The 14,651-nt window shown below is 30.6% G+C and overlaps 1 protein-coding gene across 2 annotated transcripts in view; it reads right to left on the bottom strand.

Moving 5' to 3' along the window:
* The window catches only part of pard3aa (par-3 family cell polarity regulator alpha, a), a 588,383-nt gene that overhangs the window by 307,167 nt on the left and 266,565 nt on the right, over nt 1–14,651 (bottom strand). For both annotated transcript variants that reach the window (XM_051097809.1, XM_051097810.1), the window contains exons 6-8: nt 10,055–10,155; nt 7,955–8,038; nt 335–460 (exon numbers count right to left, since the gene is read on the bottom strand). In XM_051097809.1, the coding sequence (XP_050953766.1) occupies nt 335–460; nt 7,955–8,038; nt 10,055–10,155 (311 nt within the window). The remainder of the gene's footprint in view (nt 1–334; nt 461–7,954; nt 8,039–10,054; nt 10,156–14,651) is intronic.

The raw sequence follows: 14,651 nt of genomic DNA, 5'->3' as shown, positions 1-14,651 counted from the left end.
TAATTTCAATAGAGATTTTGAACTGAGTAGGAAGATTTGAGCTCTAAAAGGTAAAGTATAATACAGAATCACAGTTATCACACCGCATAAACCTTCATGGAAATCAAGGCAGATTTGTAATCAACCTTTCGATAACCTCTATTTCTGCCGCTGATCCACGGACAACTTCTGTAAACTTTAAACAGAGATGTTTTGCTTTGTTTAGTGAGCGGGAGAAGAGATGAAAGGCTGATGGCAAGACTTTAAAGCTCTGTGGAAAACTGAAAGCTCATGAAAGTGTGGAAAGGACAGAGAGGTTGAAAGGATAAAGCGTCTTCTCCAGAGAGGGGCTTACTGTTCGAATCGGATGTTGCGCAGGTCTGCGTTATTAATCCGGACGATACAGTCGTTCTCCTGGAACAGAGCCTCCCGCTCCGCCTTCCCGCCCCTCTCCAGCCTCTTCACTAACAAACCCAGCGTCCTGGAACAGTCACAGCACATATTAGTGACATTGAGCTCAGTGGCAGCGCTGTTCCCAGATCAGCTACACCACACATTACTGTCAGGGCCCGACACAGACGCACAGCTTCAACCAGACACGAGCTAACAAAGAATTCACAGTTTGCTTCAATTTAATGGTGCTATGCAATTAAAATCAATCCATTTTAAATGTAATCCAAGCTGTTCATGCTGTTTTGAGGAATCAGAGACTCAGAGTGATACAAATATTTACTATTCATTTATTTACTATTATTTATATTATGTTATATATATTTTATTCTGACATTTTCAAACAGCCTAAGAAGCTTTCAGTATATATGTACAAACAAAACAAATCAACAACAACAACAATTATTACTATAAATTACTATAATTATTATTATTTAAAAATAGATTTAATTAATAACAACATAAAAAAACATACAATAATATAAATATCAACTTATTATTATTATTATTATTATTATTATTTTATTTAAAGCTACATTTATAAATAATAATCTAATCTTTATACATTTATTATATCATTTCATAATTTCTGTATGTTAGCCATCAAATAATAATAAATAATAATAATGACAACAACAACAATAACAATAATATTAATAATAATATATAAATATTATATACAATATTTACAATATAAATATAATAAATATAATATAAATATAAACAATATTTAAATAAATAGATTATTATTAAGTGTTATTATTTATATACTAATCACTACATTTACAGTACAGCATCACAATAAAAAAATTACGGCATCTCCTTTAAAAAGTGTAAGAAACTTTCATAATTTCTTTAAGTTGTCCATAAATACAAATAAATAAATAAATAAATAATACACTGTTTATTATTACAATAATAATAATTATTATTATTATTATTACTATTTAAACATTTATTTAATAATAAATAAATAAAAACAACAAAAAAAATTTAAAAAACAATAACATAAATAATTATCTGATAATAATTATAATATAATAATGATTAAAGTTACATTATTATTATTATTATTATTATCATTATTTAAAGCTAAATTCATTAATCAATATATAAATAACAGCATTAAAACAACAAATAAATATTTATTATTATTATTATTATTAAAATAATTAATTTCAAACATAAGTGCGAGAACCTTTCATAATTTCTGTACGTTAGCCATCAAATATTATTAAGTATTATTATTTATATAGTAATTACTACATTTACAGTACAGCATCACAATAAAAAATACGGCATCTCCTTTAAAAAGTGTACGTTGTCTAATAATAATAATAATAATAATAATAATAATAATAATAATACACTGTTTTTGTTTTTATCTGCATTTTTTATGGACAACTTTTGAATAATAATCAAGTTACCAGTGCTTATTCATTTAAAATAAGTAAATAAATAAATAGAAAAAAAAAATGGTGTAAACTATGGTAATCATGGTAAATGCTTGTTATGAACAAACCTACAAAAGAGCAAACCTGTGTGTCCACTGCATCCTTTCATGAAAAGATTAGACAGTCAGGAACACCATATATTCATATTTCATATTCAAAAAGAATTAAAGAAAGGATAAGGGTTAGTGATGGATGGCGCCGTGTCACCTTTATCAAATCTAGAAACAAGCAAAAAAGATTACAGTTCCCATTGATCTTGAACTTTTGAGAAGTTTACAGTTCCTCGCGGCTCTCTTTCAACTCAATACATCAAACAGGACTTTCTGAACTTAAGCCGACTTTGGCCATATGGATTTTTTGGCACCGTTCGCAGACCTGCTGCGGTTTCGGATTCCGAGCGCTGCGGCCCCTAATCTACAAACCCTGAGACGCAATCATGTGAAATGCAGCGTCGCATTTGATGGCTTTAAAAAAAGAGCTTTTGATAGAAATAGAGCTTACAAAACCGCTCCTTGAGGCCTCAGTCCGTTACATCAGCAATCTTCAACAGCAAACTTTCACTAAAACAATACATTAATAATAATGGGGATTAGGAAGCGCGTGTGTGTGTGTGTGTGTGTGTGTGCTGATGGCAGCAGGCAGGAAATAGATCCTATAGATGCACAGACAGCAAAACCTGACTTGAATAGAAAATGTGGGTGCATGAACAAATAAGGCATAGGCCTACTGTAAATACTACGAGTGAATGTGCTGGAGAAACGGACAGATGGACGCATATATAGATCAAACCCTCCTGTAGTGTGTATTAGACAGATGTGATTGGTTGGGCTGTGGTGAGTCTATGGTGTGGTCTTGTGAAGTAATTACACAGCTTGCACTTTGTCTTCATGATGTTGATGTAATGCAGCTGCGGGGAAGAGCGAGGATTAGTTCAGCTCCCACCGGACTGATGGACAATCTGGAGACGTTCATTAGTCATTACATTAAAACAGAGACTTTAGGTGCGGTCACACTAAACTTCAAGTGTGCAAAACAAGTTCAAAACAGGATCTTTAGTTTCCAACCTGATCTCATGACGAAAACATACCTGTGGGAACCTTTTCGCAAGACGCGTAATATGTACCGCCTTGTACACTTCGTGACATATTCAATGTGAAGTGTCCACTAAAAAAGTATTTGTTTTTTTCCCCCAGAACAAATGAATGTACATATGCTACGTTTTATGTGACATTTGTTTTGTATGCGTCACTGCAGTTCTGATTTAAAATGTCCATTGCGTGGCGCTATAACTATAACTATAATGCGTTGTGACGTTTTAAAATAACATACGGTCTGCACTACACCTAAACCTACACGACAGTATGAACAAAAGCAAATGTGACATTAAAATGCAATCACAAGCATGCTGTTTTAGCTTGTTTTTTTCCACATCCTAAGTCTAATTCTGTGCCGGCTGAGCTACTGAGCAAATGATTAAACGTGCTCGCTGTTTTGCCGCCTTTAGTGATATGTACTTATTGGTACGTATTTCACGTCTTGCGAAAAAGTTCCCACAGGTACGTTTTCGTCATGAGATCAGGTAGTTTCTTTTGTGAATGAAAATAAACTATAAATGACATTAATGCAAAATATTAACACTGAGGATGTGAGATATATCATTAACATATAATAAATGAATATTAATTAATTAATTAATTAATCTGCAAGTAGATATGAAATTGTTTTTTTTGTTTTTTTTACTTTAAGGTTCACGTTTAAAAAAATAATGATGCTGTTAAATTATCTTGACATAATTATGACATAATTAAAAAAAATATATATTTTTTAATACTGTACATTATATTGCAGTGATGCCTAAATTTACATGTAGCATTTTAAATGAATTATTTTATTTTATTTTATTTTATTTTATTTTATTTTATTTTATTTTATTTTATTTTATTTTATTTATTTATTTATTTATTTTTTTTTTTTTTTTTTTGGTTAGTGTTTTTAACAAGAATCTACTTGTAGAATTAAATAAACAATAATAAAGTTCTTTTATAATAACAGTACATTGAAACTTTAAAAATAACCATAAATAAACTATGTATCAATTGCTGCGTTATTTATTTATTATTTATTTATTTATTTTTCCAGAAAAATGCAGTGGTAACCAGAACATATCATTTGAAGATTTAACATTTGAAAATCTTTTGGAGCTCATAACTTGTTTTAAAAAATAACATATTACAAATTAATGAATAAATCCATATATATATATATATATATATATTATTTAATTTACAAGTGTCATGTTTGTGATTTTTTTTATTTCTTTATTCATGTAATAAGCAATAGTTTCTGACCTTCAAATCAAAACATACTCATATTTTCATTTAAAGCCATTATTGGCCGATTACAATATCGGTTCCATAATAACATGCATCCCTAATTATTATATCTCAGTAGTGCCTGGCTATTTCCTCATTTTTTAAATTAAAGTAGGAACCTTTCAGATTCAATACAAGGATACTAATTGGTATATTACCTATGCATCACGTTAAGTCTCGTTTGATAGATTACTTGACAATGTAGTGTCAAAGAGATTCAGAAATATATGGAATTTGGTTAATATACACCATCTGTCTGAAACATCATTCTACTGAGTGAAAGCAGACTTGTACAGTCAACCGGCACTTTCCGAATGGTTTTAGCATCAGCAGAGTGTCCGTCTCTTGAGTGATGGCCCATCAGACTCAGCGAGAAGGAGACCACCTGTTCTTATCCACTGTCTTTAATTGAATAACAGTGCAATCAGGATCCATTTACACCGAGCAATTAGACCTGCCTTGTTTGCCTTGAACGCCGGTCATGTGATCTGATCTCGTTACCGGAGTCGTGTTTCCACAGGACTCCGCGTCTAAGTAATTTTCTGAGATGTCACGCGCCTCGCGCTGTCGGCAGAGAGAAGACGCTGGTCATTTTAGAAGTTGACACTCCGAGCCCCCGCCGTCACTTCCGTGCCCTCTATCAAGATGCTAATGAGTTAACATTCAACGCCTCCCACCAATCACACCAGACGAGCTGATGAAGTCGTTACCGACGAGTTGCTGTGGAAGTGTGCCATTGTGTTGGGGTGAGGATAATTGACAGTTCTGATTAGTTATTAACTAAAGTATCAGGTGTGTGACAATTTACAAGCCCGAGATTCATTCAAGGACAGAACGACAAGGACAAATTGCAAATGAATGTGAGCAGAAAAAAAAAAGTGGCAATTTATGAAAGGATGCATATGCCTACAGTTAATAATAAAAATAATAATAATAATAATAATAATAATAAAATTCATTTAAAAATAATTTTATTATTTATTTTTAATGTCTAATAACTAATATTTAGAAATCAGTTCTAAATAGTAACCCAGTAATTATTTTCAGAATTGACACATTAATAACTATAATAACAGATTTATTATTATTATTATTATTATTATTATTATTATTACTAAATTCTGAATATTTAAAAACTAATATTTTGAAGCTAATTCTAAATAGCAGCCCAGTAATTATTTTCATAATTAACACAACAATAACTACAAAAACAGGGCAAAAATAAATAATAATATAATAATAATATATTTAAGCCAGTTTAAAATAGTAACCCAGTAAATATTTTTAAAATTGACACAATAATAACTAGTAATAACACATCGCTAATAATAATAATAATAATAATAATAATAATAATAATAATAATATAATAATATTTTTTAATGTCTAATAACTAACATTTAGGAACCAGTTTTACATAGTAACCCAGTATTTATTTTCATAATTGACACAATAATAACTATAATAATAGAGCATTAATAATAATAATGATAATAATAATTAATAATAATAATAATAATGATAATAATAATAATAATAATTATATATACATATATATATATATATATATATATATATTTTTTTTTTTTTTTTTTTTTTTTTACATTTTCGAATATATTGTTTTTAAGCCAGTTAAAAATAGTAATCCAGTAAATATTTTCAGAATTGACATAATAACTACTAGTAATAACAGATCACTATTAATAATAATAATAATAATACATAAACTTCACTTTTCTCAATATCTAATATTTAAAAACTAAATTTTTGTCAACATCGCTATTATTATTGTTATTAAACCTAGTGTGGTTATCCTTTTATAAACGAAGAGAGTTGTGACTTTTTCTGAGAGCGTGGCGCTCATTTAATAAACCAACATCAAATTTGGTCTAAAAAGGTTGTGCATTTTTATTACTTATAAACAGTTCTCTGAAAATCCCTTTATAGTCGTCACTGCCTAAATTTGAACACTCTTCCATTCATTTGCACCTTCCTTTTATCATTTTGCATTTCGTACCACAGCTGACCTTGGTTGTCGCGAATGACCAATAATATGGATGAGCTTTTAGTCAGATTGGGTGAAGCAGTTTAGGCGAATTGACTTGGCCGGATTCAGGCTTTTCCTATTGCAATAAAGCCACCTAATTTATTCGGCGCCATGCCCCGCGTCCCCTTTGTCCTACTGGAGGGGAGCAGAGCGTTTAGCAGCGTCCCATTCTGCTCTTTCTGAGGCCTTATAGAGAATCTGAGCTGCTGTAGCTTTGCTCTCATTCTTCAGCTGGAGAATGTGGGTATAGAAAGTTGCACACGTGTTCAAGAAGAAGCCACTCAAGAGAGAGAGACATACTGTCAATACGTCCTTGAGGAATGATGAAAAACCATCTTAAATGGATGCTACATGCTGGGAAACAAAAGTTAACTTCTGCATACACACCTTGAGGGAAACTTGTCAAAATACGAGAGAAATCTGAAGGATGCAGAGGACACAACTGAGGATTACGGGCTACAGCTGCTCAAAAACACAACCGGAGAGTCTTAAAGGGACAGTTCACCCAAAAATGAAAATTTGCTGTTAGTTTAAGATCTAGGTGACTTTTTTTCTTGAGTTGAAGGTTGAAACCGTGCTCTTTGGTAATTCATACAATGCAACTACCGTCACTTTAAGAGTCAAAAGAGCATATCAGGCAACAAAAAATGAATACCCATGGCTCCTGATGATATATCAAGGTCTTATAAAGTGAAACGATCAGTTTGTGCAAGAAACTGATCATTATTTACAACATTATTACTCGTAAACCACAGCCTTAGACAAAAAGAGAAGTTTGATTCTTTTTTGCAAACTGGCTCTTTTGAACAGTTCGTTTCTATAAACTGATTCTATTCACTAGTTCGTTTACATAATCACACAATGACGTCACATATACACAACTATATTATTAAAGCACCCAATAATGATGTGAAACGTGGGTGTTTTACATGTCTAAAGCATATATATTGAATAAACTTCACAGGGTCAAACTGTTTCCTCAGTTCAGTGACTGTTGGATGAAATCACTGAATCAGTTCGTTCATTACAGGATCAGATACGCCATTATTTTGACTCATATTGAGTTGTAGTGACTGTCAGGTGTCTCAAAGTGAGTTTTGAATGAGTGACTTTTAGAACCACGAACTGTTTCAGATGATTCAGTCCGATTTGGTGAACTGATTCATCTAGTTCATCGAAAAGAATCGGTTCAAAAGAATGATTCGTTCATGAACGGGACATCACTCCGTTTGCCTAAGGCTCTGAATTACAGGTAATAATGTTGTAAATAATGTTCAGGTTCTTGCACAAACTGATCGTTTCCCTTCATAAGACCAAAATATATCGTCAGGAGCCACTGGTATTAAGTTTGTCCTCCCTCTTTTGACTCGCAAAGTGATAGAAGCCATTGACTTGCAATTTATGAATCATCAAGGACTTAGTTTCAGATAAAAATCTTCTTTACTGTTCCACTGAAGGAAAAATAGTCACCTGTGGTCATCTTGGAAGGCCTGAGTGCAAGTAAAAAAACGCAATTTTAATTTTTGAGTGAACTGTCCCTTTAAGAATAACACTGCATGGAAGGAAAAGATTAAAAAACACATTCTATGCAAAGAGTTGACAAGTATAAAATGAATTCAGTGAAGACAATGTGGCTTTGTACAGCTTTTTACCTTTTGTCTCTGGCACTGAAAGGCACCACATGGATTCCTAGCGGCCCACCGCCATTGGACACCTCAACCAGCTTTAACATTTCACTAGGGACAGTGACAGATGAGGCCAATGAGAGGAGAAACAAAACAGAAGCAACCAAGTAAACACAGAAATGGCAATGCATAAAAAGTTTGGAGCATGACAGAGCGGCTATGAGTAGCTATGAGCCGCTGTGCTGGAGGCTAAGGCTAGTTTAGATCCAGCCCAGCGTGAGTCCATCTATAACCCCAGGGGCCATTAAGACACACGGGTCGATGGAGGACCCAAACAGACACTTCAATTAAGTGATTAGGATCAGATTGAGGCCTGCAGTGGGCCGGTTCTGGGTTTTTTAACAGTCAGGGAGCGCACTACACCTGTGAGAGAAAAAACATATGGCAAACACACATGGGATAAAGAGAGGACAACAAAAGATGAGCACATAAACTGATGAGGTGCTGCGGTCTGTTAAATTGTCATCATCTCCTGATAGTTTAAGGCTAGTTCAGCTAAAAATGACCATTTGGAAAACAAATCAGGGTTATTATTGTTAACAAAAAGTAAAACCATTAAAATAAAATAAAATAAAATAATAAAAATCAAGGTTATTATTGTTAACTAAAACAAAAAGTAAAACAATTAAACTAAAATACACTAAAATAAAATAAAATAATAAATAAAAATCAAGGTTATTATTGTTAACTAAAACAAAAAGTAAAACAATTAAACTAAAATAAACTAAAATAAACTAAACTAAACTAAACTAAACTAAAATAAAATAAAATAAAATAAAATAAAATAAAATAAAATAAAATAAAATAAAATAAAATAAAATAAAATAATAAAAATCAAGGTTATTATTGTTAACTAAAACAAAAAGTAAAACAATTAAAATAAAATAAAATAAAATAAAATAAAATAAGTTTAAATTGTCATCATCTCCTGATAGTTTAAGGCTAATTCACCTAAAAATTACAATTTGGAAAACAAATCAGGGTTATTATTTTTTAACTAAAACAAAAAGTAACCAGGGTTATTATTGTTAACTAAAACAAAAAGTAAAATAATTAAAATAAAATAAAATATTTTTAAATTGTCATCATCCTGATAGTTTAAGGCTAGTTCACCTAAAAATTACAATTTTGAATACCAATCAGAGTTATTATTGTTAACTAAAACAAAAAGTAAAACCAATAACATAACATAACATAACATAAAATAAAATAAAATATGGAGTTTTAGTTATTTTTACTTTTGATCAAAGTAATCCAAATGAAAATGAAAAATGTTGCCTTGGCAATTACATAAACTAAACTAAACTAAACTAAACTAAAATAAAATAAAATGAAATACCGTTTTACATGTATTTTATTTTTGCTAATTTGCTAACATTTTACTGAAATAAAACTTAATAAAAACTATACAGATGCATTTGAATAAATAAAAAAAATAAATAAACAAACAAATAAATACATACATACATAATATTTTTTATTTTATTTTATTTTATTTTATTTTATGTAATTGCCAAGGCAACATTTTTCATTTTCATTAGGATTACTTTGATACACTAAAATAACTAAAACTTAAATGGAATTTACTAAAAACCATATAGATGCATTAAATAAATAAATAAACACACAAACCTATTGATAAAAAAAAAACTAAAATATAAGATATAAGATATTAAATTAACACTGCAAATTTATACATAACTAAAACTAAAACATGAAGTGAAACTAATATACTACTACTACTACTACTAATAATAATAAATAATAGTATATTGTAAATATGTATATTAACAAAAACAAGCAATAATATGAAAATAACTTGAACTAAGATAGAAATAAAAAATAAAAAAAATAAATATATTTTTGTTGCTTGACAGCCACATGTTTTTCAATGCATGAAAAAGGCAGCCTGAACATTTTCATAAATATCTCATTTTGTGTTCAGTAGTTCTTTATGTTTTAGAATGAATTACCCTTTAAGACACTGAGCAGAAATGATGATTTATTGGATTTCGTTGGTTGTGAGAAAGACAAACACATTGTTTGCGTGTTCATGTGAGGACTTACTCGAGTGAAGCTGATTCCACACAGGAATCTGCCCGTCCCACCGGCTCTATCCTGCCGTTCTTCCCGTTGTCATTTCTCTCCTCGTCTTCTTCTTCCTCTTCCTGTGGAGCAGCGAAGAAACACACTGTGAGTCGACGCTTCTACCACACATCTCACACACAGCAGTCGATCTGTGGGCCGCTCTAATCTAATCGAGTGACAGATGAGCGTAATGGCTGCTGTTTTAAATCAGGGTGACTGCGAGAGGACGGCCGTGACATCAGAGCGATGGCTGTAATCGATTATTCATATTCAATCAATCAGTCTGGGCTCAGGTCTGCTGCTAATCGGATAAGGGAAGAGTCGAGTGGACGAGCATTTGTTTCTTTCGCTGTCCTTATCTAATTTCCATCTCTCCGTCTTTCTATTTCTCAACCTCTTGACACGTCCGATATGTGCAGATGCCATTGACAATTCTTGGAAAAATGTAGAACAATAAGGTCCTGTCATATAATGGAGGCCGGACTGAAGGCAGGACTCTCATCAAACATATTGACAGACTGACCACAAAAAGCATAAAAGCATGTCAGCTGCCATCTTTGAAATGGTCAGTCATGCCCAATAGGAAACAAAGGCCCACTTAACATTTTTTTTTTGTTTGTTTGTTTTTCCAAAGACATCCAAAAATCTATAAAAGAAAAAATGAATAACATAATAAAATCTAAGTAAATAATAGATAAATAACTAAACAAATAATCAATCCAGACACATTTAAAAAACTAAAATTACTAAAATGAACTACAATTATCATGAAATGAAATAAAAACACTACTATCTTAAAATTAATACTAGGAAAAAATATTCATTTGTAAATAAATAAATAAAGAAATAAAGAAATAAAGAAATCTATGTCATGTATTTGTCAAGGTAATATTTCTCATTTTCATTTCGTTTCCCTTGATGAAAATAAATAAATAAATAAATAAATAAATAAATAATAAATAAATAAAAATAATAGATAAATAACTAAACAAATAATCAATCTAGACATTAATAGAAATTACTAAAATGAACTACAATTACAATGAAATGAAATGAAATAAAAACACTACTATCTTGATATAAAACTAACAAATCTTAAAAAAAAAAATTTGTAAATAAATAAATAATGTCATGTAGTTCTCAAGGTAATATTTCTTATTTTCATTTCGTTTTTCTTGATGCATTTAAATAAATAAATAATAAATAAATAAATTGTATATAGTTTCTAAAACTTTAACTAAAATAAATAAAATATAAATAAATAATAGATAAATAACTAAACAAACAATCAATCTAGACACATTTTAAAAACTAAAATTACTAAAGTTAATCAAAATCAAAATGAAATAAAATAAGAAAAAGATATAAAAATAACACTAGAAAACATACTTTCAAATTCATGTGTAAATAAATAAATAAATAAAACATTTTATGCCATGTATGGGTCAAGTTAATATTTCTCATTTTCATTTTGTTTTCTTTGATGTAAATAAATAAATAAATAAATTGTATATAGTTACTAAAACTTTAACTAAAATAAATAAATAAATAATAAAATAAAAATAAATAATAGATAAATAACTAAACAAACAATCAATCTAGACACAGTTTAAAAACTAAAATGACTAAAATTTAATTAAAAAAAATTAAAATAAAAAGTACTACTCTCAATTACATAAAAATTAACACTAGAAAAAAAGTTTCATTTGCAAATCAATTAATAAATAAAACATTTTATGTCATGTAGTTGTCAATCCAATATTTTTACTTTTCATTGCATCTTCCACTATGTATTTAAATAAATAAATAATAAACTGTATATAGTTAGTAAAACTTAAACTAAAATAATTAAATAAATAAAATCATAAAATATTTATAAATTGTATATAAATAACTAAACAAACAATAAATCTAGACACATTTTGAAAAATCTAAAATTACTACAATGAACTAAAATAAAAATGGATTAAAAATTAAATTAAAAAATTAGTTCTCAGTTATATAAAAATAACATTAGAAAAAAAGGTTCATTTGTAAATAAATAAATAAAACATTTTATGTAATGTATTAAGTATTAGAACGTGAGTATTTCTCATTTTCATTTAGTTTTCCATGATGTATTTAAATAAATAAATGAATAAATAAGTAAATAAGTAAAAATTATATAGTTACTAAAACTAATAAACAAACAAACAAACAAATAAATAAATATGTTTTTAAATACACTCATTCATTTATACATACATACATATTAATAAATTCATGTTAATGCAGATGTAAAAGGGACCAAAGATTAATAGCAGCTCCTCAGTCGAGTTTATCCGACGACAAGTGAATGTATTCCACACATTAATTCCTCTCGAACCCTCGGCTGTGGATCATTTCCAAAGCCAAGTGAGTGTCTAGACACGGGGCGAGATTCTGCAATGGTTTGTTAGCCACGGATATTAATATTCCAGCGGTCTCACCCTTAACCTTCCCCTCTCACCAAAATGTCAAGCACATCTAAATAAGCGCTTCTCCGTCTTTATATGGAAATGCATTCAGTCTTTTCAGACAGTCACCCTCCAGCACACGCATCCGCCGCTCTGAAGAGGATGACTGGAGTCCTATTTTCATCTGTCTGCTTTTTTTTTATTGTTGTAGAGGTTAAAGAACGAGTGGAGGTCATGAAAATTTTATTAGCAAACCTCGGAAAAAGCAGCAAAAGGTCCGTTACCTTATTCTGGTGAAAATGAGTCAATTGCCTCTCCAAACACAGTCGATGGTTTCGCTACTCGCCGCCCAATACAATGATTTTTTTCTGCAAAAATAGCTGGTTTTTGCCTTCATTTCACAGTGTTGGGGTGGAAGAAATCCTAATTATATTTGATCCAGGATATTCAATCAAACCTTGTCATCTACAGCACTAAATTAAGAATTATTGCATCAATTTGGGTCAGATTTCTTATTTTACAGGTATATACGTCTCTCCGATCATTTTCAAGCTGTATATCTGATATGGTAGCATGATAGCAGAAAATTAGTGTAATAAAACAAAATTTGCAATTTTGCAATATTCATGCATTTTCTAACCATGTGATTTAAACTTGGGATTAAAATAAAATATCAAATTCCATGATTACTGTAGGTAAAACGTTGTTTTTCCTGTATTACTTTTTTTGTTTATTATTTGGGGATGCTGTCTCATCAATATTTACAATATTTTCTAGATCATTAAAGTATATACACTGTGTGCAGAATTATTAGGCATGTTGATATTCTGGTCATATTTTTTTTCCAAACACATTTTACCAATTCCAAACCACATCAGTCTTAGTAACTACTGTTAATTTTGTATTTAATCATTTATATGTGATGTATAATTGTCCGTGAAGGCTGGAAGTGAAAAACTCCTTATATTCAGGTGTGCAGGATTATTAGGCATGTTTTCGTTTACAGCTAAAATGAGCCAAAAAAGAGATTTAACCCAGACTGAAAAGTCCAAATTATTAAATGCCCATGAGAAGAATGCAATACTAATGCATTACAAGAATTTGCAAAGTTAAGGCTTGACCATTGGACAGAGAAATGCTTGTTGAGTCTGCATGGTCAGAAAAAACAGGTGGAGAAGAAAAGATGCATGTTAACTGCAAAAGAATTAGGAATTAAGGTGAAGAATTAGGTGTGACACCATCAGGAACCGTTTAGTCTCCAGCGCCACCATTTTCCAGAACTGCAACCTACCTGGAGTCTTCAGAAGTGCAATGTGTCAGGTTCTCAGAGACTTTGCTTGGTAAAAAATCCTAAAAAATGCCCTTACTTAATAAGAATAACAAGCTGACGTGTTGTGAAATACATGAAGACAGTTTTTTTATATGCTTTAGAGACAGATAAGTTGAGAGTGACTCTTGAAGGACAAGCATCACATCCTCTTGTGCCTCTGATTCAAGAATTTATCTTCCAAAATCTGGCAGTAAGTTTTGGGAGTTCATGTTTAGTCTCTTATCCTGAAAAGTCTGACTTGCAGAGATGGACTAAAATGAACTCCCAAAACTTACTGCCAGATTTTAGAAGATAAATTCTTGAATCAGAGGTACAAGAGGATGTGATGCTTGTCCTTCAAGAGTCACTCTCAACTTATCTGTCTCTAAAGCATATAAAAAAAAGTCTTCGTGTATTTCACAAGACGTCAGCTTGTTATTCTTATTAAGTCAGGGGCATTTTTTAGGATTTTTTACCAAGCAAAGTCTCTGAGAACCTGACACATTGCACTTCTGAAGACTCCAGGTAGGTTGCAGTTCTGGAAAATGGTGGCGCTGGAGAACTGGAAACGGTTCCTGATGGTGTCACACCTAATTCTTCACCTTAATTCCTAATTCTTTTGCAGTTAACATGCATCTTTTCTTCTCCACCTGTTTTTTCTGACCATGCAGACTCAACAAGCATTTCACTGTCCAATGGTCAAGTCTTAACTTTGCAAATTCTTGTAATGCATTAGTATTGCATTCTTCTCATGGGCATTTAATAATTTGGACTTTTCAGTCTGGGTTAAATTTTTTTTGTCATTTTAGCTGTAAACGAAAACATGCCTAAT

This window comes from Labeo rohita, chromosome 24, assembly GCF_022985175.1.
Source record: "Labeo rohita strain BAU-BD-2019 chromosome 24, IGBB_LRoh.1.0, whole genome shotgun sequence".
NCBI lineage: Eukaryota > Metazoa > Chordata > Actinopteri > Cypriniformes > Cyprinidae > Labeo > Labeo rohita.
The sequence above is the reverse complement of the archived record's forward strand: the minus strand, read 5'-3'. Positions and strand labels throughout refer to the sequence as shown.